The sequence below is a fragment of the Pongo pygmaeus genome, chromosome 2, assembly GCF_028885625.2.
Source record: "Pongo pygmaeus isolate AG05252 chromosome 2, NHGRI_mPonPyg2-v2.0_pri, whole genome shotgun sequence".
NCBI classification, from domain to species: domain Eukaryota; kingdom Metazoa; phylum Chordata; class Mammalia; order Primates; family Hominidae; genus Pongo; species Pongo pygmaeus.
Genome location: NC_085930.1, coordinates 9,474,375 through 9,500,186, shown reverse-complemented (window position 1 = coordinate 9,500,186; position 25,812 = coordinate 9,474,375). Strand labels below are relative to the sequence as shown.

The following is a 25,812-nucleotide window of genomic DNA, read 5'->3' as shown; positions in this document are numbered from 1 at the left end:
CCTCGGCCTCCCAAAGTGCTGGGATTACAGGCGTGAGCCATCCGGCCCGGCTTACAGTTGTGATTTTTGAGGAAAAATTTACATACATTGAAATGAACTAATCTTAACTATAAAATTTTTACACAAATTGCAAAGCAGATGACCTCACACCGCTTTTGATGTAGAGCATTTCCCTAACTCCAGAAAACCCGAATATATTCTCTCCCAGTCAGTTTCCCACACGACTCATCACCAAAAGTGACCACCGTTTTGACTATTTAAATGTCCAGAAGGTCTACTAGAGAGAGTAGGAGGAGTGGTTATGTGCATTATGAAAGAAAGAAATTCTGAAAATTCGTTTGTTTCTTGTTTGTTCTCAAGGTTTTCTAGTCATTTCATTAACACATTATGTAATATATAGGACGTGCATATTTTGAGAAATGTAAAATGAAGATATATATATATATATATATATATAAAATGTCCAATGGAAGTTTTTGAAGAGAAACAATTAAAAAATAACAAGAAAGAGAAAAAGAGAAAAAGATGGGAAGAGTAAGTCCCACCATTCCCACTCCACCTTTAGTTATGTCTCCAGCGTCAAATGTTTGCACTATACTCTTGCTCCTCAAAATATGGTCTGTGGGCCAGCAGCAGACTCTCAGACTCCACAGTCTAATCTATTGAATGAGAATCTGCATTTTAACAAGATCATATGTGCGTTGCATTTTGAGAAGGCTATTCTTGATCACCATGTAATATAACTGACATGCAAAAGAAAGGAAAGTGGATAGAACATGAAAGAACGATATACACATGGCATCAGCAAATAAACTACGCAATGTAAAGAAAATTTCTGTTGGCTCTATAACTGTGTAATGCATCGTTATTTTAAAAATACAGAAAGGAAAGTAGAGATACATTTTAAGTATCTTCTCTATTCATTTCTTTGGGGAAGAAGGTCAGCCTAAAATATAAGAAAAGATATTATGATTGGCTCTTCTCAATGTTTTTTCTGTTCATCTTAAGGCTTCTGGTAACCCTATAATCTATCACATAAGCCGATATTAAAATCGACAAATTACACTTTTGTTTATTTTACTTGAATGAGTTCATTAAAATTTTATGATTTATACAATTCCTATCAAATTTTATGTGTCCAATTAATATTACATTAAATGCTACTTTTGTAAGGGAAACAGCTAAAAGAAGCAGATGTGTGAGTTCTTAAAGTGCAGCTGTTATAAAAAGTAAACAACCAGCAGTAATACTTTAGAGTAATTTCTCATATATTGTGTAGCATAATTATAAAAATTGTTTGTCAAGAGATCAATATTTTCTTACTCTGACACTGCTTAGAGCTGGGAACAAGTAAACATTGGGCATAGAGTTATAAAAAAAGAAAATAAATGTAAAAGTGAAGCAACATATTTGTATAAATCTATGAGACTGAAAAGTAAAAGAACCTTATAATATTTTAAATATAAGCAAAGAATCATAAATGCATCTGAATTATTGTGACATATTTTGGCTGAAAGGTCATTGAGTCTTTAATATTTTTAAATGGAATTGTACCTAATTTTCAAGTGCAAAAATCTTAGTAAATGACTTTAGTAAAAATGAGATGAGATATTTCACAGGACACATGTTTATAAAAAATTCTGCATATAGTTCTGTATCCTGTGTGATTTACTTTCAGTTAAAAGATGGAATTGAGGCTTCATGCTTCTGTTCTTTCTAAATGTTAGAGATTTTCTTACTCTTCAGAATTGCCTAACATACATAAAACATTTTGTGGTAAAAATCTTAATTAGGTCATTTTCCCCTAATATGTGAAACTATAAACATATTTTCAAGAACAAGACATATGACATCTATCCATTTAATCTGTTACTAATGTTTATTTTATTTCTGTCTTTAAAAATCAATCAATATGATAAAGTCATACTTCTGAAACAAGTGAAGTTAATGAACATGCATATGTCTATTAATCAAATATTACATCAAATCCAATACTATTTTAAAAGCCCGATCTTTGCATAAGGCACAAAGATAGACAAACTGAATGTATTCATTTTTGCTATTAATACATTTTAAAATGTTTTTAAAATAAATTAATATATGTTAAAATCAAATACTTTATGTATTTTATGTGAAAGGACTTATTTACTGACAATATCAATGTTTATTTGATACTGAATGATGTAAAAAAAGACAGAAAGAAAGAAAACTGAATACATTTTTCCATCAACAACATTTAAGATCTTGTTATAATGATAACTTAACCTTATCCTATCAGTTTGATTTCTAAACCTTTAAAATTGCCCTCTTCTTATCAGCTACTTCAGACTTGAGAAATTACAAATTAAGCAAAAATATTACTAAACCTCTTTTCCACAAAGAACAAATAATCCCTTAGTGCACCATTTAACGATGGATCTAAATCATGCACAGCAAGTTTAAATATCGATAAATGAATTCACATCTTGTAGAAAGTACTCTTATTCATGCTGAAATAAATTCCTCAGCCAAGTGAAGAGCATTCATCTCAATGTAAATTTCACTGCAAATATATACTTAAGTATTCAAAATATTCAGATGAATGTGCTCCTTTTCTTTCCAAAGATGACAACTTTCTCATCCTAAGTATTCTTTAGCAATTTATGTTCACCTCACATTGTTCATGTTAAAGTTGTATTTCAAATGCATTGTGCTTTCTTTTAGGCATAGCCATATAGTTGCAAATTTGCCCTTCCCAGCTGTGCTTGTGGCTCAGAAAATTAAGATTATGTTTTAGTAAAACTTATAGCTAAGAGAAAAGACAGACTACTTTTGTAAGATGGTATACATTGTTTTAATGGAGTATATAAGAATATCTTCTGCCTGATTATAAGCTAGGTAAGCCTGAGACCAAAGAAATAAATGCTGCGCCCCACTCTTTTATTATACTTCTAGATCTAACTCTTAGAATTTTTTATATTTAATTATTTATTTATTTATTTTATTTATTTTTTTTTTTTAAGAGGGCGTCTTGCTCTGTCACTCAGGCTGGAGTGCAGTGGCGCAATCTCGGCTCACTGCAAGCTCCGCCTCCCGGGTTCCCGCCATTCTCCTGCCTCAGCCTCCTGAGTAGCTGGGACTACAGGCGCCCGACACCACGCCCAGCTAATTTTTTTTGTACTTTTAGTAGAGACGTGGTTTCACCGTGTTAGCCAGGATGGTCTCGATCTCCTGACCTCATGAAGAATTTATTTTTTAAGTAATTGTATTTTTATTTAATTGAATTGAAATAGATGAAATGTTAAAATCACAAATATTTGCTTCTTAAAAATTGATCAAAATAGGGAGAAGGTGTTTCCATTATCTTGAGTTAATGCAATCTATTTTATTTTGAAAGGTGTCACATTTTAAAATTCATATTTTATTTTCAGATGTAAAATATTTAAAAGAAGAGGATGCAAATCGCAAGACATTCACTGTCAGCAGCACACTGGACTTCCGAGTGGACCGGAGTGATGATGGAGTGGCGGTCATCTGCAGAGTAGATCACGAATCCCTCAATGCCACCCCTCAGGTAGCCATGCAGGTGCTAGAAATACACTGTAAGTAAACACTACTTCCGCCTCCTTCATCTCAGCAGCAAATCTCTTCATCTGCATCTAAATTCATTTCAAAACTACCTGAAGTTATAGAAAGGGTGCAGTAAAATCCACGGCAAAATGAAGTAAAGCTACACTCACTAGTATTAATCAGGTTCAAAGGAAAACACTCCTTGTCTGAGTTTCATTCTTAACAATGAGGAAAAACGAAGGAGATGTACAAGGTTAATACTCCTGTGTTTCAAATTGTGGCCTAATGTAGGCGTGCACATAAGGGTGGGGGAGAAAAAGTAGTAATTTGAGCAAAATCACTGAGAATTGGTAATCTGAGAGGGGCTTGATGAACAGTTACATTAAAATTATTTTATGCAAATGTGGCTTCTCAGCTATGCTTTTAAAATTAGACTAGTTTTACCTTCTATATGGCATATACTAATGTATAAATATAGGAGCATATTTATTATGTTTTCATCATCATCATTATTCACAATCAATAAGAACAAAATTAATTTTGTGAATCTAATAGATCGGGGCAGTGCTAAATGTTTTGCTGGAATTATGTCATTGAGTACTCATTTACTAATAGTAGCCTGGTGAGTAGTCACTCTCATTAGTCACAAGATACACACAAGGATTCTGAAGATTATGGAGGCTGAGTCACACAACTAGCAAATGACAGACTTGTAATTATGGCAGTTTTAGTACCTAGCAAGGTTTTAGTAGACAATTATATATACTAATCAAAATGAAAATGAATGAATTGAAATATGTAAAATAAAATATAAAAGAATAGAGGATAGGAGATAATATGTTCTGAATTGCAATATTTGATTTTCTAGATAATGAAGATTTTGTTTTCTCTATTTGTGATAAAATTATAGCTTGAGCTTAGAATTTGTGTGTGATATGCAATTACATTAAATCCTAAAATACTAAACTCTAAGTACTGTTCCAATATGTTTCATTGCATTTTGTTTTCATTTACTTATTCAACAATAATTTTTTAGTGGCACTATGTAATAGGCATTGTTTTGGGCACTGGGGTTACAGCAATGACCAAACAAACACAAAAACACAAAACAAATTGAGTTTTGTCTCCAAGTGTCAAAATAATCACCTCCGCTATCACCAACAAACTTCATTTCTCTTACAGCATCCATTCTAGGGAGGGATGAAAAAAATAAATGAATGCAACATATCACATGTTACATATTGATAAGTACTAAGTACCTGTTGATAAGTACATGGCTGCAAGGAAAATAAAGCATAGGAGGGCAGTAAGGAGACGGAAATGGAGATTAAGGAAAGCGAGTATGTGTGTTGGTGTAATGCAGAGGGAAGGGCAAGTACAAAGACCCTGAGGTAGCACGTTTGTTGTTTTTATTTCTGGGAATAGCAAGGGTACCAGTGAGACTGGAGTAGAGTAGACTAGGAGAAAAATACCGAGTGTTGTGAGAAAAGATTGGAGAATTGCCAGGTGAACTAGAATTTTTTGGTTACTTTTAATATGGAAAATATAAAGCTGACTATAATATGCTTATTTTTAAATTATTCTTAGTTTAGTAGTTATTGAAAGTATTATAATGTTTAAATGATTACAATTATGTTAGGTTAATTTTAGTAATTTACTCCTTTTCTCCTTGAAGCAAATTCAGAAAGAAGCATATTTTAGAGCCCAAATGGAGATTATCTCTCAATTTTGACATTTATTTGTATTTTGGCTTTGGGAAAATTACTGAAACTCGTTGAGCTTTGATTATAAAGTAGAGGAGTCATTCCTGTGAGGATGTGATGATAAGCTAGAGAATTAGTTCCTTGAACTGAAGTCAAGTTCATGGCATTTAATAGACTGAATAAATGTCAATTGTCTTCCTTTTTCCATTTCTTTTTCTTACATCAGTGGGTCTCTCAAAATATAAAAAATTGTGTAACAATATTTTTAAAGGACCTGGATCAACAGCATTTTAATTTAAACTCTTTAATATTTACATACAAAGCAAAGTAAAACTAAATTTAAAATAATAATTGACTACTTAGTTAACTGTAAATTCTAACATATAATTAAATAAAACAATAAAAATCAGTCATAAGAACTATTGAAGACCACTTCCAGTCACAGATCACCCAAAATCTACCAATAGTCAAGCAAAACTAGATTTATGTAAGTTGCTATGGCAAAGGAGAAAACATAGCAGATGAATCTCTGGATGTAGGTAAGAAAGAGTGAGAAGAGACTTGTTACAGGATTTGGGCTTGTGCTGGGTATTCTAAAGAGGCTTCTGGATTGTGTGTTCTCAGGAGTAGGAGCATGTCAGTGATGGGTGTATGAGTAACTTTAGCTAAAAAATGAAAATATTGTAGGTTTGCTATTATAAAGACACAGTAGTTAATTTTGCTAATTTTTGTGGACATTGAGGGTCCTGGTCTCTTGTCTTGTTTCACACCTGGTCATAAAATGAACTTGTCTTTATCTTATTCCATGCCACAGTCACAGACTACCTTTATTTGATTACTGTACACATTCTGGAAAATTGTTTGTTGAGAATATTTTAGCCTATATGTCAGCTGCCAACGTCATTTTCACTACTTTGGAAATCAAAAATGGAAGTATTATACAATTCTTGAGCATTTTAGCCATTAACCATATTTCAATATGCATGAATAAGTGAAACTTCATGGAGGAAGGCAATTGAATTATCTAATTTTTAAAGAAAGTTTTACATTAAAAATGTTACACTTTTCATGGCTAGCCAATTAAAAATAGCATCTCATTCGATCATGGTTTAATATGTAAATGGCTAGAAGGCAGAAACCAGATCTATTTAAATTATTTTCCTAGCATCCAGCATACCATCATTCAAGTATATGAAGTTAATTAAAACTAACTGATGATAATGCTAAATGTTTCTTTAAGCATGCAGAACATTCCCCGGAGATTAAATGAGTAGAGGGTGGAAAGGAGACAATGAGCAACAGTCAGCATCAAAATTAGATCAAATTGGTGTGGTCTTCATAAACATCTTAGAATGATGATAAAGCATCTCAATAGTTGTTCCCAGAGACAGTAGATCATGGCTGCACTTAGATCCACATGTGCAATCTAGATGATATAGAACTTTCCATGAATGAGAAGGGGGAAAGAAGAGCTCAGGCTTGGAAAGGAAGAAGATGGGTAAATCTGGGATTTAAGGAGGATAAGTTTAGTATTTCTCCATTGTTTGACAATATTCTTGAGATGAATAACCTAAAAGACTGGCCCTAATGGAGGAACATTTAGCATTTCAGATCCACAGAGATGATATTGTTTTCAGTGGTAAGTCAAAAGAGTAAATATATATTCCTACAATAATGGAAACAGCTATGACTACATCTGAAATAAAAATCCTCTGATATTGTAGAAAGCTAAGTTTGGTGTGCAATAAGAAATTAAAGTTAAACATACAATGCCAAGAGGCATAATGAAAAAAGTATAGTAGGAGGACTTATATTTCTAGGGCTTAACTGTGTTAAGTCTGTAACCTTGTGATATACAGTTTATATGAATCTAGCCTGTAAAATATATCAGAGCAACATTTTTAAAAATAAAATATTAATCATACATTTAAATACTGCCACTATGATGAAAGAGAGTTCTTTTTTTGTTATTATTATACTTTAAGTTTTAGGGTACATGTGCACAATGTGCAGGTTAGTTACATATGTACACATGTGCCATGTTGGTATGCTACACCCATTAACTGGTCATTTAGCATTAAGTGTATCTCCTAATGCTATCCCTCCCCCATCCCCCCACCCCACAACAGGCCCCGGTGTGTGATATTCCCCTTCCTGTGCCCATGTGTTCTCATTATTCGATTCCCACCTGTGAGTGAGAACAAGAGGTGTTTGGTTTTTTGTCCTTGAGATAGTTTGCTGAGAATGATGGTTTCCAGCTTCATCCATGTCCCTACAAAGGACATGAACTCATCATTTTTTATGGCTGCATAGTATTCCATGGTGTGTATGTGCCACATTTTCTTAATCCAGTCTATCTTTGTTGGACATTTGAGTTGGTTCCAAGTCTTTGCTATTGTGAATAGTACCGCAATAAACATACATGTGCATGTGTCTTTATAGCAGCATGATTTACAATCCTTTGGGTATATACCCAGTAATGGGATGGCTGGGTCAAATGGTATTTCTAGTTCTAGATCCCTGAGGAATCACCACACTGACTTCCACGATGGTTGAACTAGTTTACAGTCCCACCGACAATGTAAAAGTGTTCCTATTTCTCCATATCCTCTCCAGCACCTGTTGTTTCCTGACTTTTTAATGATCGCCATTCTAACTGGTGTGAGATGCTATCTCATTGTGATTTTGATTTGCATTTCTCTGATGGCCAGTGATGAGCATTTTTTCATGTGTTTTTTGGCTGCATAAATGTCTTCTTTTGAGAAGTGTCTGTTCATATCCTGTGCCCACTTTTTGATGGGGTTGCTTGTTTTTTCTTGTAAATTTGTTGGAGTTCATTGTAGATTCTGGATATTAGCCCTTTGTCAGATGAGTAGGTTGCAAAATTTTTCTCCCATTCTGTAGGTTGCCTGTTCACTCTGACAGTGGTTTCTTTTGCTGTGCAGAAGCTCTTTAGTTTAATTAGATCTCATTTGTCAATTTCGTTTTTTGTTGCCATTGCTTTTGGTGTTTTAGTCATGAAGTCTTTGCCCATGCCTGTGTCCTGAATGTATTGCCTAGGTTTTCTTCTAGGGTTTTTATGGTTTTAGGTCTAACATTTAAGTCTTTAATCCATCTTGAATTAATTTTTGTATAAGGTGTAAGGAAAGGATCCAGTTTCAGCTTTCCACATATGTCTAGCCAGTTTTCCCAGCATCATTTAATAAATAGGGAATCCTTTCCCCATTTCTTCTTTTTGTCAGGTTTGTCAAAGATCAGATAGTTGTAGATATGTGGCATTATTTCTGAGGGCTCTGTTCTGTTCCATTGGTCTATATCTCTGTTTTGGTACCAGTACCATGCTGTTTTGGTTACTGTAGCCTTGTAGTATAGTTTGAAGTCAGGTAGTGTGATGCCTCCAGCTTTGTTCTTTTGGCTTAGGATTCACTTGGCAATGTGGGCTCTTTTTTGGTTCCATATGAACTTTAAAGTAGTTTTTTCCAATTATGTGAAGAAAGTCATTGGTAGCTTGATAGGGATGGCATTGAATCTATAAATTACCTTGGGCAGTATGGCCATTTTCACAATATTGATTTTTCCTACCCTTGAGCATGGAATATTCTTCCATTTGTTTGTATCCTCTTTTATTTCCTTGAGCAGTGGTTTGTAGTTCTCCTTGAAGAGGTCCTTCACATCCCTTGTAAGTTGGATTCCTAGGTATTTTATTCTCTTTGAAGCAATTGTGAATGGGAGTTCACTCATGATTTGGCTCTCTGTTTGTCTGTTATTGATGTATAAGAATGCTTGTGATTTTTGCACATTGATTTTGTATCCTGTGACTTTGCTGAAGTTGCTTATCAGCTTAAGGAGATTTTGGGCTGAGATGATGGGGTTTTCTAGATATACAATCATGTCATCTGCAAACAGGGACAATTTGACTTCCTCTTTTCCTAATTGAATGCCCTTTATTCCCTTCTCCTCCCTGATTGCCCTGGCCAGAACTTCCAACACTATGTTGAATAGGAGTGGTGAGAGAGGGCATCCCTGTCTTGTGCCAGTTTTCAAAGGGAATGCTTCCAGTTTTTGTCATTCAGTATGATATTGGCTGTGGGTTTGTCATAGATAGCTCTTATTATTTTGAAATATGTCCCATCAATACCTAATTTATTTGAGAGTTTTTAGCATGAAAGGTTGTTGAATTTTGTCAAAGGCCTTTTCAGCATCTATTGAGATAATCATGTGGTTTTTGTCTTTGATTCTGTTTATATGCTGGATTACGTTTATTGATTTTCATATGTTGAACCAGGCTTGCACCCCAGGGATGAAGCCCACTTGATCATGGTGGATAAGCTTTTTGATGTGCTGCTGGATTCAGTTTGCCAGTATTTTATTGAAGATTTTTGCATCAATGTTCATCAAGGATATTGGTCTAAGATTCTCTTTTTTTGTTGTGTCTCTGCCAGGCAGAAAGGGAGTTCTTTTAAAACTGAAACTTAAGAAAATGAAAAGCAGAACTTTCACAATGAATCACAAATACCTGCAGATTTTACATAACAGGGAAGAGCAAACTTCACAACTGAGCAGTTGGAAAAGCCACTTTTAAAAATTAATCAATGAAAACTCAAATTTGTCCTCCCATTTTTACACAGATTTCTTTGTAAAATAACTTTTTATTTGTTGAGTTAATTTTTAGAAGAAAAAATTGTATGAGTCAGATATTATTTAAATCTCAGTAGAAATAATGTATCTGCACTCATAGAGAGTACACAAAACACAGAAAAGAAGAAAATTACTGAATATTCATTTTCTGTATGTATCACTGATAAGAAATACATTAAAAATAAACTCAATGAAAATGAAAAGTGCAAGAGACAGAAAACTAAAATATGTCAGACTATTGTGTTTTTTTCCTGAAAAAGCATTTTAATACTGTAACAAAGAACTGAAAATATAGAAAAATAAGAGTTCAAATTTTAAAAATGTGTGTATAGTAAAGTACATTTTCCATGTAATTCATCTCATCATGAAATCTTATGCTTATCATTAATGTTTGTTTAGTACTTCCTTTAACAGTACTAGACTTTGCCTATAAAAATGAGTAGCTATTTACACATGAAGGTTATTAATGTATAAAGCAATAAATAGTTAAAATAGCTTGTAGAAGAGACCCTGCACGTACACCCAAAAAATTCTATCTGAGCATCAAGGAGAGGAAGGAATGAATGGCTGAAGGAAAGGAGGAAAGAAGAGAGGAAAATAAGCTGAAGTGTTAAAATTGTGTTTAAATGAAATTAATTAGGTTAATAATGAATGAAAACAAGAAATATATCATATGTATTTAAAATAACGGAAAAACGTTTGGGTCCAATTGTTACTAAAATTATATCTTTTCAAGGGGTTAAATGATCAGTTGACAGTCCTAACCTTTACTTTCTTGATTATTATATCTCTATTCTAGTTACCATGCAAATTACTAATAAATTCAATCCATTTTTCTCTTAACAACTTACATTTTTAAAATGTATCAAACTATTTCTAAAGAGATTCCTTCCTTGCCTTACTCCCTTTTAAAGATAATTACTTTGTGCCCAGAGAAACTAAATTCTTCCCTGTACTTTTTTGTTGCTTTTCTGGACCAACTAATATGCTTGGTCACTTCTCCCTTTAGTTCCAAAACAGTGAAATGGATTAAAAATAAAATTCTGATTATAGAAGACAATATTCAATACAGATGGGTTTAAAGTTTTGTAATTCAGTTGTTTGTATCTTATTTTTATTCTGAGATGTGGGCAGAAATTGTTTATTTCATGTATTCGTGGCGGTTGTCCTTTTTCACTTATAAAAAATAATAAAGTTCTTATCTATGCAGTCTACACTACACAAACCCATACATTTCTCTAGCCCAGGTCAGTTTATTTTAAATTGCCCTATGTTAGTTACATTCTCTTTGCTTTCACTACCTTTCTACATATTATATATTAAATGTTTCAGGCTATATCAGCTTATCAGATAGGAAGACGAATATTCCAAGGAGCATTCAAAATAAAATATCTCACTCATCTGGCATCTCATTTACGAAATGCTAATTATCTAATTATCTTGTCTACCACAAATTATATATAGTACAAGGGCACAGAATATAAAAGGAAACAGGAAAGGTGAAATAAAATTATATTTAGGTTACATATTTTAGAACTAAACTGTTCTTTTGACTAACAAAATGCCATATTTATGCCTGGGAATGCCTTAGAAGAATTTTAATTGAGCCTAAGATATTTCAAAAAGCTACTGAAATGGTATACATATGCTAGAATCATAAGGTGATCTATGCTGTTTAGTAAGAGATGCATTTCCTTGTGTCGATAAAGATAGCCTAGAGTGTGACCACTATTTGAGATTCCAAAAAAATTTTATTTTTTTTCAGAGAACTTACATTTATATATTATATTACCAACAGTATATATTACTGGCACATTTTGCTCATGAGACAAATATTTTCTTCTTTTATAAAGGATAAGAATATTTATGTTAAATATTAAAAGTAATTGAATCACCAGGTATTTTAAGCCACCTACAGGCAAAGATTCAAAATGTTGTTATTGTGCTATTTTTATATTATCAATAGTATGTAAAAATTTGTGTGTGTGTTATTAAAACTCATTGAAGAGGATATATATATTTGTGAATGGGAATTCCAAATTAAAAGACAATAAATTATATATAAAATTAACATAACATACTCTCAAATTTCCTAATTAAGCTTATTATCAAGTATGCATTTATAAAACTTTTTGGAAGTTTTAAAATTTTTCTAAAAACACAAATTAATTTCATAAAGAACCAGTAAAACATAACATCAAAATTATGGAATGTATGTATAGCACAGATGTTAGTGAATTTTTTCAATTATTTTTAAGTCAGTCTAATGGAGAATAAAAACTGGATAAAAATGAGACATAAATGACCGTGACAAGTAAAAATATTATATACATCTTGTTAATACCTAATATTTTTAACTTTCAATTTAATAACTTATTCTACTTTACGTCTATTTTTAAAAGATAGCTACAGGTATTTTTTGTATTAAAAATTAGTAGATATTTAATGCCAAATATTTTGGAATTTTTGTATTTCTACTTTCTGAATAAACTATAAACACACACATACACACAGACATACACATAACTTCCATGAGAAAAATGTATAGTTAGAAAATGACTGTAATAAATCAATGTATTAGACTTTACTGGATTGGCTCTTGATATATTAGGAAAGATTGTCATTGCTATTTACCATCTGGGTCCAATAGTCTGGTGTTTTTTTAAATAATATACTTTATTTTTAAGAGCAGTTTCGGGTTTACTGATTAGTTGAGCAGAAAGTACAGAGGGTACCCATATACACCCTCTCCCCACTCCCCTTATAGTTTCTCCTGTTATTAACATCCTGCATTATTGTGTTATGTTTGTTACAACTGAAGAACTAATATTGATAGATTATTGTTAAGTAAAGTACATCCTTTACGTTAGGGTTCACTCTGCATTGTATAGTTCTATGGTTTTTAACATTTGTATAATGTCATGTATCTACTGTTACATCATCCAATTTAGTTCTACAGCCCAAAAAATCTCTTGTGCTCCACCTCTTTATCTCACTTTACTTCTCCCACAAGATCTGGTAACCAGTGATCCTTTTACTGACTATAGTTTTGCCTTTCCTAGAATGTCACAATGGGAATTTTGCAGGATGTAATCTCTTCGACTGGCCTCTTTCACTTAGCAATATGCATCTAAGGTTCCAGCTCATCTTTTCATAGCTTCATAACTCATTTCTTTTTATTGCTGAATAACATTCAATTGTATGGTTGTACTAGAATTTGTTTATCCATTCACCTATTGAACAATATCTTGGTTTCTTCCAAGTTCTGGCAGTTACGAAAACAACTGCTGGAAACATCATGCATAGGTTTTTGTGCAGACATAAGTATTCAGCTCATATGGATAAATACCAAAGAGCTTGACTGTACAATTGTATGGCAAGACAATGTTTAGCTCTTGAAAGTAAAAACTCACTTTCAAAGTGGCTGAACCATTTTGCATTACCATCAGCAATAAATGAGAGTTTCTGTTGCTCCATTCTCACCAGTGTTTGATGAGTCAGTATTTTGAATTTTATTCATTCTAATAGATGTGTAGTAGCATCTCGTTATTTTAATTTGCAATTCCTAATGATATATGATATTAATTTTATATCTGTTTATTTTATTTCTGTATTCCTTTTTTGGTGAGATGTCTAGATTAGAAAAAAGTTTGAGATATCTACCTTGGAAAAGTTTAGATCTTTTGCTAATTTTTAAATTTAGTTATTTGTTTATTTATTGATGCATTTTTAAAGTTCTTTGTATATTTTGGATATCAGTCCTTTATTAGATACACTTTTTATACATTTTAATAATATGTGGCTTAGCTATTTATTCGTTTAATGGTGTCTTTCGCAGAGTAAACATGCTTAGTTTTAGTGAAGTCCAAATTACCTTTTTAATGTATTGTGATTTTAATGTTGTATCTGAAATGTCATCATCTAATCCAAGGTCACTTAGATTTTCTCCTATGTTATTTTGTAGAAGTTTTATGGTTTTGTGTTTTACACTTAGATCAATGATTCATTTGAATTAATTTTTGAAAGGTGTAAGATCCATGTTTAGATTCACGTTTCTGTATGTGAATGTCCAATTGTTCCAGCACCACTTGTTAAAAAGACAATCCTCTCTCCATTGAATTGTATTTGCTCCTTTATATAGTTGATTATATTTGCGTGAGTCTCTTTCTGGCATCTCATTTTTTTCCATTGATCTATATGTCTCCTTTTTCACCAATACCTTACCATTTTGAGTACTGTAGTTTGATACTGTGTCTTGAAGTTGGGTAGTGTCAGTCCTCAGATGATTCTGCTGCTGCTGCAGATTCATCATCATCTTCTTCTTCTTCCTCTTCCTTCTCCTCCTCCTCCTCCTTCTTTGTCTCCTCCTTCTTCTTTCTCTTCTCTTTCTTCTTCTTTCTCCTTTCTTCCTCTTTTCCCTTCTTTCTCCTTACTTCTCCTTCTTCCCCTTCTTTCCTTTCTTCATCTTCTATATTGTAATTATGTTATGTTGGTCAATTTGTAATTATAAATTGTTGTAATTTTTATCACATTTATAATTAAAATGTGATTAATCAATATATTAAACCTTATTAATCCTCAGTGTATCAGGAAACAAAATAGTCATATTTACTATCTGGGCCACACTTTTTTTGTTTTATACTCTAAGTCTTTTTTTAATGATGTATTGATGTAATAATAAAAGGAGAGTGAACAACAAATTTTATTAGAACTTTCAATACAAAATTTAAACAGAAAAACCTGACTTTTTATTATCTATTTCTCTGGCTTTAATGGTATATGTACACAAATTGAGCAATAATTGGCATGCATGATCCTGAAATATACTCATCTTGTAAATAATGAGTCCAGCTTCAAAATACATCTCTACTGTGTCCTATCTTGTCATTGTTTTTTGGTTCTTCATTCACTAGCATTGTCAGAATGCAATACTTTAAAAAAACTTTGATGGCTCATAGTTTTACCCAGAAGAATAAAATATCTTTATTCCACAATTGCAAAACATTTTCATTTTTAGATTTATAAAGAGCAATTAAAATAAAACTAAAATATATTCTTTTTTTGTTTTTTTTTTTTTTTGTTTTCTTTTTTGAGACAGAGTCTCACTCTGTCGCCCAGGCTGGAGTGCAGTGGCACTATCTTGGCTCACTGCAACCTCCGCCTCCCAGGTTCAAGCGATTCTCCTGCCTCAGCCTCCTGAGTAGCTGGGACTATAGGCACCCGCCACCACACCCGGCTAATTTTTTGTATTTTTTTAATAGAGACGAGGTTTCACCATGTTAGCCAGGATGGTCTTGATCTCCTGACCTCATGATCCACCTGCCTCAGCCTCCCAAAATGCTGGGATTACAGGCATGAACCACCGCGCCCGGCTGAAACTAAAATATATTCTTAAAATTTCCTCATCACCAAATGCTTTCAACATGTTTCCATTTATGGAATGTGTAAAGTAAATTATTATGTTCAAAAATCATAAAAGGTAAAAGAACATTGTCATATTTTCCTTTCAGCAAAATCATATGGTTGCAAAATATTGTGTGATGAAGTCCTTTTTTGTATTAGAAACTGTTCCAACTCATCCATTTTTGAGCTTGATACAATTTATCTAGAGTATCAAAAGTGAAAACTTGTTTTACTGTCATTTTAAGAGGCTTGAGCTTCACTATTTTCTCGTTGCATTTATCTTCCAATTTTTCTAATAATTTTGGGGTGTCTTATTAATTTCCTTCTCTTGCCATTATAGGTAGAAAATGAAAAATTCTGAGTTCTCAATTGATGTCATGAAAGCAAAAAAAAAAAAAAAACACAGTAGCAAACAGAACTACAATATGGTGTTTTTGTTTCTATACTTCTTTTGAATTTTTACAAAAGAAAATCCAAAACATGGGCAATCCTATAAGCACATAAAGATTAGATAACAGTGATGATTTATATCACTTGCATAAACCTTCTACCCCAGCATTGTCCAATATAACTTTCTGTGATAATAGAAATTTTCTCTATCTCCAGATGGTAGCCAGTAATCAGCTCCCTGTAGTTATCGGCAACTGAAGTGTGGGTATTGTGACTAAGGAAATGCTATTTAAATTTTACTTAATCATAATTGAATTACATTTAAACTTAAATAGCCACATGTGATTAGTTGTTACTGTGTGGACATTCCCACTCTTACATCATTTGTATATATGTCCATTTTCTTCATATGTTATTCTTTTTATCATAGTTGGGGATAATTGATGAGTTAGTGGTGAAGTAATACCTAGGTCACTGAAGTAGCAAGATTTCTCATAATGAAAGAAACATAGTGTCACCAAAATTTCATAATGTATCTTAGATTTATAAGGTGATTTAATGTTTCCATGTCATAATTGCAAGGTAAGCCAATTTTTAAACCTATTTTTAAAATTAAATGGTTTCTTTTTTATGGAGGACCTCTAATAAAGAAAGAACACAAATTATGAAATATCATTACTTAAACATAGTTAGAACTGTTTCAAATGCACTTAAAATAATGTACCATACAGTCAACAATTATAAAAATATATGGGCCGGCAAAGTGGTTCACGCCTGTAATCATCGCACTTTGGGAGGCCAAGGCAGGGGGATCACTTGAGCTCAGGAGTTTGAAACCAGCCTGGCCAACATGGAGGAAGCCACGTCTCTACAAAAATTACAAAATAATTAGCCATGCGTGGTGGCGTGTTCCTGTAGCCCAGCTATATTGGGGGCCGAAGTGGAAGGATCACTTAAGCCCAGGAGTTCAAGGCTGCAGTGAGCCGAGATGGCACCACTGCACTCCAGCCTGGGTGACAAAATGAAACACCATCTAAAAATAAATAAATAAATAAATAAATAAATAAGAATTAAAATGAACAAAAGTGCTGATGCATTTAGTACCTATAATTTTACTGCTACCTTTTGCTTCCCTTTAAGGTCTTCCTTGTGGCCCGACTTTATGATAGAGACACATTGCTTCTATGCCTCTCCCAGATACATTCAGTTTTACACACTGACAAACATGTCTTCTTAAATATTGGTTCTTTACCTGATACTTACAAACCCGAGGTGATTTCTTATTGCTTCTAACATAATGTCCAAATTCTACAGCTTGACATTCAAGGCTTTTAAAATACAACCAACACCTTATAATGCTGCTCTTAAGTACTTTTTTCAGATAATGCATTCTATGCTTTACATTATTTCTAGATGCCTCATATATAGGCAACATTTTTTAATACAACACTTTGTTAATTTTTCCTTTGCCTTAAATCCCTTCTTTTCTTTCCCTCTAGAAAATTTCTACCAGATCGAATATTGTGTTTCCTCTGAATTATTTTAAATGTCACTTTTCTAAGTAGTCTTCTTTGCTTCTGACAAATATGTATAATCTATCCCTCTGGCAACTCCCATAATACATCATCCAAGTACTATGGTGCCTACAATATTGAGTTTGAATTATTTTGAACTATATACAATTTATCTAATTTATTAATACTATATTCCTATGGGTTGCTGTTTTTGCAGATGTATAACACTTGTATAATAGTGGTACTGTGTCTTGTATACACAGTGATTTATAAATATTTTCCAAATAAATAATGATTGCCGCAAAAGCATTCACTAAAATGGAAAGAAATTTAACACACCATTGAAGAAAAAGTACCGGATAATTTTCAGTATTAAGAAATGTAAGTTAAATGGAAAGTGAGAATTTTACTACAGTATTACAAATGGGAAAAATAAACTAAACATCTTAGAAAAACACAATTGTACCCAAGAAAAAATGAGTATCAGATAGTGCTGGAACTGAAAGAGTCCTGTTAACCCTTGGTATATTAACCCCACTGCTCCTATTGAGTGGTAGGACTTGAGATGTGGATTGAGTTTGATTTACAGCTTTTCATTTCAGGAGAGTATCATAATGGCCTATCTCAGAGTATTAAGCATTTACTTCCTTTCAGGAGTAAGCAATGATGTGAGAGAACATAAGCAATTCATATCAACGCACACAGCGCCACAGTTCTCTAGTAGCTCCCTATCTTTTGTAACAAAGAAGACAGAAATAGATAGATAAATAGATAGACAAATACAAAGAAAACAGGCCAGGCACAGTGGCTCACGCCTGTAATCCCAGCACTTTGGAAGGCCGAGGCGGGCGGATCACGAGGTCAGGAGATCGAGACCATCCTGGCTAACACGGTGAAACCCCGTCTCTACTAAAAATACAAAAAATTAGCCAGGCGTGGTGTCGGGCGCCTGTAGTCCCAGCTACTCGGGAGGCTGAGGCAGGAGAAAGGCAGGAACCCGGGAGGCGGAGCTTGCAGTGAGCCCAGATCGCGCCACTGCACTCCAGCCTGGGCGACAGAGCGAGACTCTGTCTCAAAAATAAATAAATAAATGGAAAATAGATAGTGAACAAAGTAAATGTAAAATATTTTGAAGAAAAGTATTATTGACATTTTGGGCAAGAGAATTCTGTTTGTTTTTTGGGGGCCGGTGTGGGGCTGTCCTGTGCGCTGTGGGATGTTTAGCAGCACTCCTGGCCTGTGCTCATTAGATGTTAATCGCTATTCTCCGTTCCTCTAACAAGCAAAAATGTCTTCAGACATTTTCAAAATATACTTAGGGGATGAAATTGTCCTCAGATGAGAACCACTATTTTGAAGTAAAACAAAACTGGCTTCACAATAGTGAGTTAATGCATAGTTTTCTTTAGTATTAATGTTAAGTACCAAGAGATCTTTATATGAGTGTTACGTAAATTGAGTTTGGAAACTCTTATGTAATAATATTGCAATAAGGCAAAGATTCACAAATCTTTCATTTGCAAGACACTTTAAAATTTCTAAATTTCCCTTAGTACAAATTTGCTATCGGGAGTTTTTTTATATTATTTGTGGATGAGAAGAGTTTGTGAATAAGAAGAACCTGTTTTTATAAATGAGACAGTGGGTGTATTTTAAAAGAACATTTTTTAACTGTCAGTGAGGAAAACGATGTGAGAGAGATATATGAGAGTGTACACAATATGCAGATCATATAGAGCCAGAGTCTTGGGCTGGGTGCTAATTTAACCAGATAGAGAAAGTTAATTTTGATGAATTTAACAGAACATAGTATGAAAAACATCAATTGCTAGTGTAGTCTAAGAGAGACTAGAAAACATATACTCATTGAAATGTGGTTAAGATTGGAGAAAAAGGGTCAAACAAATTTCTCAGTGTTAACTTCACTCCTCTGAGCATGTTTCATATTCTGTACAATGAGGAGAGCACACAATTTTTGGTATGCTTTGTAAGAGTTTGATGAGCCAATGCATCAAATTACATCAAACAGAGCAATTACATCAATACATATTATTTACCAAGTATTTGATTAATGTTTACTATTATTAGAAGATAGTTGTGACAAGTAAATTTGATTTTCTAACAAATTTAATCAGTAGTTGGAAAATATTTCCAAAGACCATTATTCATTTATTTATTCAACAATTACTTAATTGAGGTCCAGTAGTTATTCTAGGACATGAGGATAAGTCAGTGTACAAGATAAAGATGATCTCTGCTTTGATAAGCATGCATTCCTAAGAATATGCCAAACACTCAGTAGCACCGTTTAAGACTAATACCTAATTTTGAGGGACTGCAATGTGAATGTCACAATGTAAAATATTATAATGTTACAATGTTACCATTCTAGTGAAACAATGGATAGAAATGGGTACTAGCACTCTTCTTTGTGTGTCTTAGAAACTATGTGTTTGTCAAATGAATAAATGACAGTACTCATAGGAACTAATTTTGTGAACAAATAAAATTATCAATATTATAATTTTCTTTCAACCAAAGACTGTAATATAAGCAATGCAAATGACTGCTACTTTGTGTTATAAACCACCGTATTTCTTCACTCACTACATTATGCAATACAGGAGGGTACAGTAGTCTTTGGTTGCTTCTCTTACTTAGCATTTTGGCCGTCATCCATAACAGGTTAAGTGTTGATTTTATATAACCTTAAATTTCTATTATACTTATTCAATTACAAAATAAATATGGTGTTTTTTATTTTATTTTTTTTCCTGATAAAACATTTGACTCAAAGCTTCTTTTTATTTATCTACAAAATCTGGTGATAGATAAATTTTGTTAAACCAATGACGCTAAATACTTTCAAAGCTTGTGCTTTTAAGATTGTTATTAGGTGGTTTAATAGAAGCTTCATCACAGGTCTTTTCTCTTTTAAAATCCTTGCTAAGGATATAGAAAATCCATTCTGCTGGATCAATATCTTTACATTGATTCAAATCCTCAGTCATTCAAATGGAACATGAGCTATCCTTACTTCCCAAGTTTATAAAGCCTTTAAATTTTTGTATAAAAGAAGAATTTTTTTTTTTTTTTTTTTTTTTGAAATGGAGTCTTGCTCTGTTGCCAGGCAGGAGTGCAATGGCGCGATCTCGGCTCACTGCAACCTCGGCCTCCCGGGTTCAAGTGATTCTCCTGCCTCAGCCTCTTGAGTAGCTGGGACTACAGGCGCATGCCATCATGCCCAGCTAATTTTTGTGTTTTTAGTAGAGACGGGGTTTCACCATGTTGGGCAGAATATTCTTGATCTCCTGACCTCATGATCTGTCCGCCTCGGCCTCTGAAAGTGCTGGGATTACAGGTGTGAGCCACCACGCCCAGTCAAAAGAAGAAAAACCTTTTGTCCATAAATCTAGCTCTTGAAAGTAATTGTGTTTCTTCCTAAATAAGCCCCAGAATATGTCAAAGGTAAAAAAATGAAAAAAAAATTTAGGAAAACAATGGGGGTTTCCACATTTAAACATTTTATAGACATTCTAAAGAATATTTTTTGTTTCTACAAAAGTCTTAGAGCATTTTGCTTTTAAAATATCTGCGTATTTTAGTTGGATACTTACAAATACTGAAAAACTATTTGTTAATGATTGAATATATGCCTATCTTTACACACTGGTGCAAAACTTCAGTTTTTTTGCATTTTGAAGAAAACATTCATTTATTTACACAACACTTAAAGAGCTCTTACAATTTACTAAGCATAAGATATAAGGACATACAATTGAGTAAGTTAATATATTAGATTTTGAGTGCTCAAAATGTTGTGGATATATTATAAATATACATTATGTACATTCATGTATATTTAATAAATACAATGTTGAAAGGACTGATTTTTTTAAAGGCATTTTAAAACTGCGTGAAAATTGCTAGTTTGCAAAAAATATCTGAGTTTAACATATAGGACAAAACTAGAATAAATAGCAGTCATATTAAAGCATTTTTTTCTAACCCCCTTTTAAACTATTACTAATTGGTACAATACAATACATTATATCAGTAAATTAAAAACAGAACATCATACACATCTCCAATGTACTGAACCAAAAGAGTCATTCTGTTTTGTGAAATAGTAGAGCAGGATTAAATGTAACACACATTGCTCCTACAGAGGAAAATAGAGGAATTATTTCTATGGTAAGTCTGGAATTACTATTTAAGTAAAATTTGGTTTAGAAAATATTCCCAATTTCAATCCTTTGAAATATGTTTAAAATGAAAAACTATGAACCAGAAGAAAATCTATAATTAACTTATAAAACATAGTTACAGAAAAAAATACAAACTTTTTTTCTAAATCTTAGTAGATAACTTGGCAAAAGCGTGCAAGGAAAAGTTTGGATGATGCAGTATTGACTTCATTATTATTCATATCTGGGTCAGTAAAAAGTGGAGTAACACATTAAGTGCATAAATTTAAGATTATTTTAGAAAAACATTTACATGTAATCTATTGTGCATTGTGCCAGTCCTGACAAATAATCCATTCATTTTGATATGTAACAAAATAAATAATAGAGAGAAATATGTTTACATCAGAGTCTCACACATTAATATAAATAGTTTGCAGACATCTTGGAAAGTGAAGACTTTCAAAATTAACTCAGTTTTTGAGATGACTACTTTTCTGTTCTTTGGTTAGCTAACAAAGTATAGTAGTTCTAAACGCATTTACAAGTATTATTTCTAGAATATCATTGATATCTTACTAAAATGTTTTTAGAATAACAGTGCTTAATCAATTCTCTTATATACGATAAAGTGTCTGATGAAAATAAATAGAAATAATAATGACAGAGATCTTTATCAAAGCCAAAATTACTTCCTGCTATTAAAAACAATTATTCGAGAGTCAAGTTTAAGATAATAACCTCATTACTGTAGTACTTGTGGTTAATAAAAAGGCATTTAGTGAGTATTACTAAAATGGCATGTTTAAAGAGGAATAATTTATATCATGGAAATATAAACTAGCTTTGGCTGAATAATTAAGTAAATGTCTTCACAATTGAGTACTACCTCTGCCAAAATCAGATGAGTAAAAAATAGTTTACACATTTGGTACTTGCATTAAAAAGAAATTGGCATTTTTAACGACACAGAAAATTGTTACCCAGTGATATCCAATGCAGATTATTTGTAACAGAGAGTGTGCAATATACATTTAAAAAAGTTTTCTTTTTTTAAAACTTTCTGTGGGTACATAATTCGTGTATATATTTATGAGGTACATGAGATGTTTTGATACAGGCATGGAAAACGAAATAAGCACATCATGGAGAATGGGTTATCTATCCCCTCAAACATTTATTCTTTGAGTTACAAACAGTCCAATTACCTTCTGTAACTTATTTTAAAATATATAATTAAATTACTATTGACTATAGTCACTTCGTTGTGCTATCAAATAGTAGGTCTTGTTCATTCTTTTTAATTTTCTTCTTGTACTCACTAACGATTCCTATCTCCCTCTCAAACCCCCAGTACCCTTCTGAGCCTTTGGTAACCATCCTTCTACTCTTCTACTCTGTATGATTATGAGTTGAATTGATTTGATTTTTATATCCCACAAATAAGTGAGAACATGTGATGTTTGTGTTTCTGTGCCTCGCTTATTTCACAAAACAAAATGATCTCCAGTTCCACCCATGTTGTTAAAAATGACTGGATCTCATTCTTTTTATGGTTGAATATTACTCCACATTAAATTAAATATGAACTAAGATTAAAAGTAAATCTAAGGTTTGCAACTTAAATATTTAAGATTAATTATATGTTAATTAATATATTAATAATTATATTACTTAATCATTAAATATTAATAGTTCAGATTAATTATAATGTTAGTCTTGTTAATGTACCTTCTAAACATCAGGCACCAATACATTTCAATTAAGCATTTAAAAATATTTTAGAATAGTATACCAAAATGATGATAAGATATATCACAAATTTTATTGCTGGCCATGCATGGTAGCTCACACCTGTAATCCCAGCACCTTTGGAGACCAAGGTGGGAGGATCACGTGAGGCCAGGTGTTCCAGACAAGCCTGGGCAACACAGTGAGACTCCATCTCTTCAAAAATGGAAGAAAGAAAGAAGAAAGAAAGTAAGAAAGAGATAAAGAGAGAAAAAGAAAGAGAGAGAGAGAGAAAGAAAATTAGCCAGGAATGGTGGAGCACACCTGTGGTCCCAGCTACTTACCAGGCTGAGGCTGCAGGATCGATCATGTGAGCCCAGGAGGCCGAGGCTGCGGTGAGCTGTGATCACACCACTGCTCTCCAGCCTCGGGCACAGAGTGAGAGCGTGTCTGAAAAAAAGAAAATAAAAAGAATATTACTTCCACTTATTTAATAATTATTTATTAAGCACACACTGTTTAAACACTATGCAAGACATGGAGGATATATCAACTACTTTTAAAAAGAACATTACACAAGGGTGAAAAAAGGAACATGCAGCAATGGTATCTGATCAGATTTGAAGGTAATGAATGATTGCCCTTAGCAAATGGCATTTGAATTAAGATTTTTAAAACATGTAAGAATTAAATAAGCAAGGAATCTCTCCAAAATGGAGCATTTCTGATAATTTGTATGAAGGCAAAATGAAACACATTTATTAAAGAACTTGATAAAAGTAAAATTGGCTGGAATTCAAATAATAAAATAGAATATTAGAAGACAAGAACATAAACGATACAGGTTATGCAGGACTTAAATGGTTTAATAATTTTTTAAGAGAAAAGATTAATTATGAAAGGTTTTAAGTAGTAAGTTGATGTGATCAGATTTATGTTTTGAGAAGACAATTTTGTTTAGTTATCAGAGTAAGATTTAAAGGGTTAAAATTTTGACACAAAGGAGACCATTTACTATTTTGGCAAACTAGATTAAAATAGTGGCTGTGGAACTATGAAAAAGTAGAATTAATTTGAAAATTATTTAGAAGGTAGATTAACAGGAATTCAAGGGTAACTGATTATGGAAAAAAACAAAGAAACGAGGTATCGGGTGTATGTCACTGCGTGGATGCTAGTGGTATCTATAGAAATAGAGATCTCTGAAGGAGAAACGTTGGGGAAAGATTGCAGACTGAGTTCATTTTGAATACATCAAATGTGCCAGGCCTTTTAGATATCCAAGTGAACATGCCACATAGGCGTTGCACATAAATAAGCTTGTGAAGCAGAACTGCACTAGGATATAAATCCGTGAGTGATTGGTAAGTAAATGGATACTAAAGATATGAGTGAGGCTTAAAAGACCTAGAGAAATTCATCAGAGAACAGAATTTGAATCCCATTCACCCTGATCTTAAACATTTAAAGGCTACACAGAAAAATACCACCCAACAGAATCTGAGAAAATGTAGCCAGGGACCTAAGAGTTGAACCAGGAGTATGTGTGTGGCAGAGAGGGAGTTGAGGAACAGATGAAGCATAGGTATTTGTCAAGGAAATCTAGGGAAGATAATTTTTTAAATCTCCATTTTAAAATTATCTTTACATAAATTCTTTTTTTTTTCTGTGTGTTTCCTTATTTATGTGGAAAGGTAGGTCTTAGAAACAGGAACTAACCAGCACTTTGAATAATTTTGAAGTCAAATAAATGAATACTGTCTTACATCTCTTGATTTTTAGTAACTTAGAGTTTATTTAGGTTATTCCTGAGAGTTGTATGGAAATATGTGTTAAGTATACTATCTGCTTTGGCGTTTGCTTATAATGGAAATTCCGTGTGTCAGATCTAAAGGGAATGCTGAATCATGCTTCAAGGGAACATTTGTTACACAGATTCTCGCCTCTCCTGTACTGCTTAAACTAAACAGGCAGAGCAAAGCCACACTGTGCGTTCCTCTTTTCTCACAGCTGCCTGCCACTATGTAATTTACCTTAGTGAAGCAGATCCTGGTGGTGACCTTCCGTTTCCCTTTGGCACATACTATTTTTGTGTACTGAGAAGGGCAAAAGTGCCTGGGAAATAACACCTCCTCACCATCCTCCTCCACCCCCACCCCCGGGAGCAGTCCTCAACCAAAGAAGATAACTAATAAATAAATATTCTATAAATAGCCCTGTCTCTTGCCCATCAAGTAAGGTAACTCATAGTCATGTCCTCCACTCACTCTCAGTTCCACAGTGGAATTGAATTCAATTTGGTTTGCTCATAGTGTAGTCTGCTCAATAACACAGGCTTCATTTACTTCCTTCCCTTCCTGTCTCACTTCTCAAAGCTTCCTGAGATTACCATCTGGCACATTCCCCACGCAATAAAAGACAGCCTCAGGGTATCTTTGTTAGGATATTGGACACTGTGTTAGGGTTCTCCAGAGACATGGAGCCAATAGGCTGTACATACACATAAAAGGAGATTTATTGTAAGGAATTGTCCATATAATTATGGAGGTGAAATCCCAAGATATGCAAAGTGAGTCAGCGAGCTGGAAGACCAAGAGGGCCAATGGTTTAGTTCCACTGTGAGTCTAATGGCCTGAGAACAAAGAGAATTGATGATATAGTTCCAGTCCAAAGGTCTCAGGATCCAGACCCAGAAAG

At 33.1% G+C, this 25,812-nt stretch overlaps 1 protein-coding gene across 1 annotated transcript in view; it reads left to right on the top strand.

Moving 5' to 3' along the window:
- CADM2 (cell adhesion molecule 2) overlaps positions 1-25,812 on the top strand; it is a 579,278-nt gene that overhangs the window by 407,938 nt on the left and 145,528 nt on the right. Inside the window, exon 6 of the mRNA XM_054482108.2 lies at positions 3,411-3,581. Within this exon, the coding sequence (XP_054338083.1) occupies positions 3,411-3,581 (171 nt within the window). The remainder of the gene's footprint in view (positions 1-3,410; positions 3,582-25,812) is intronic.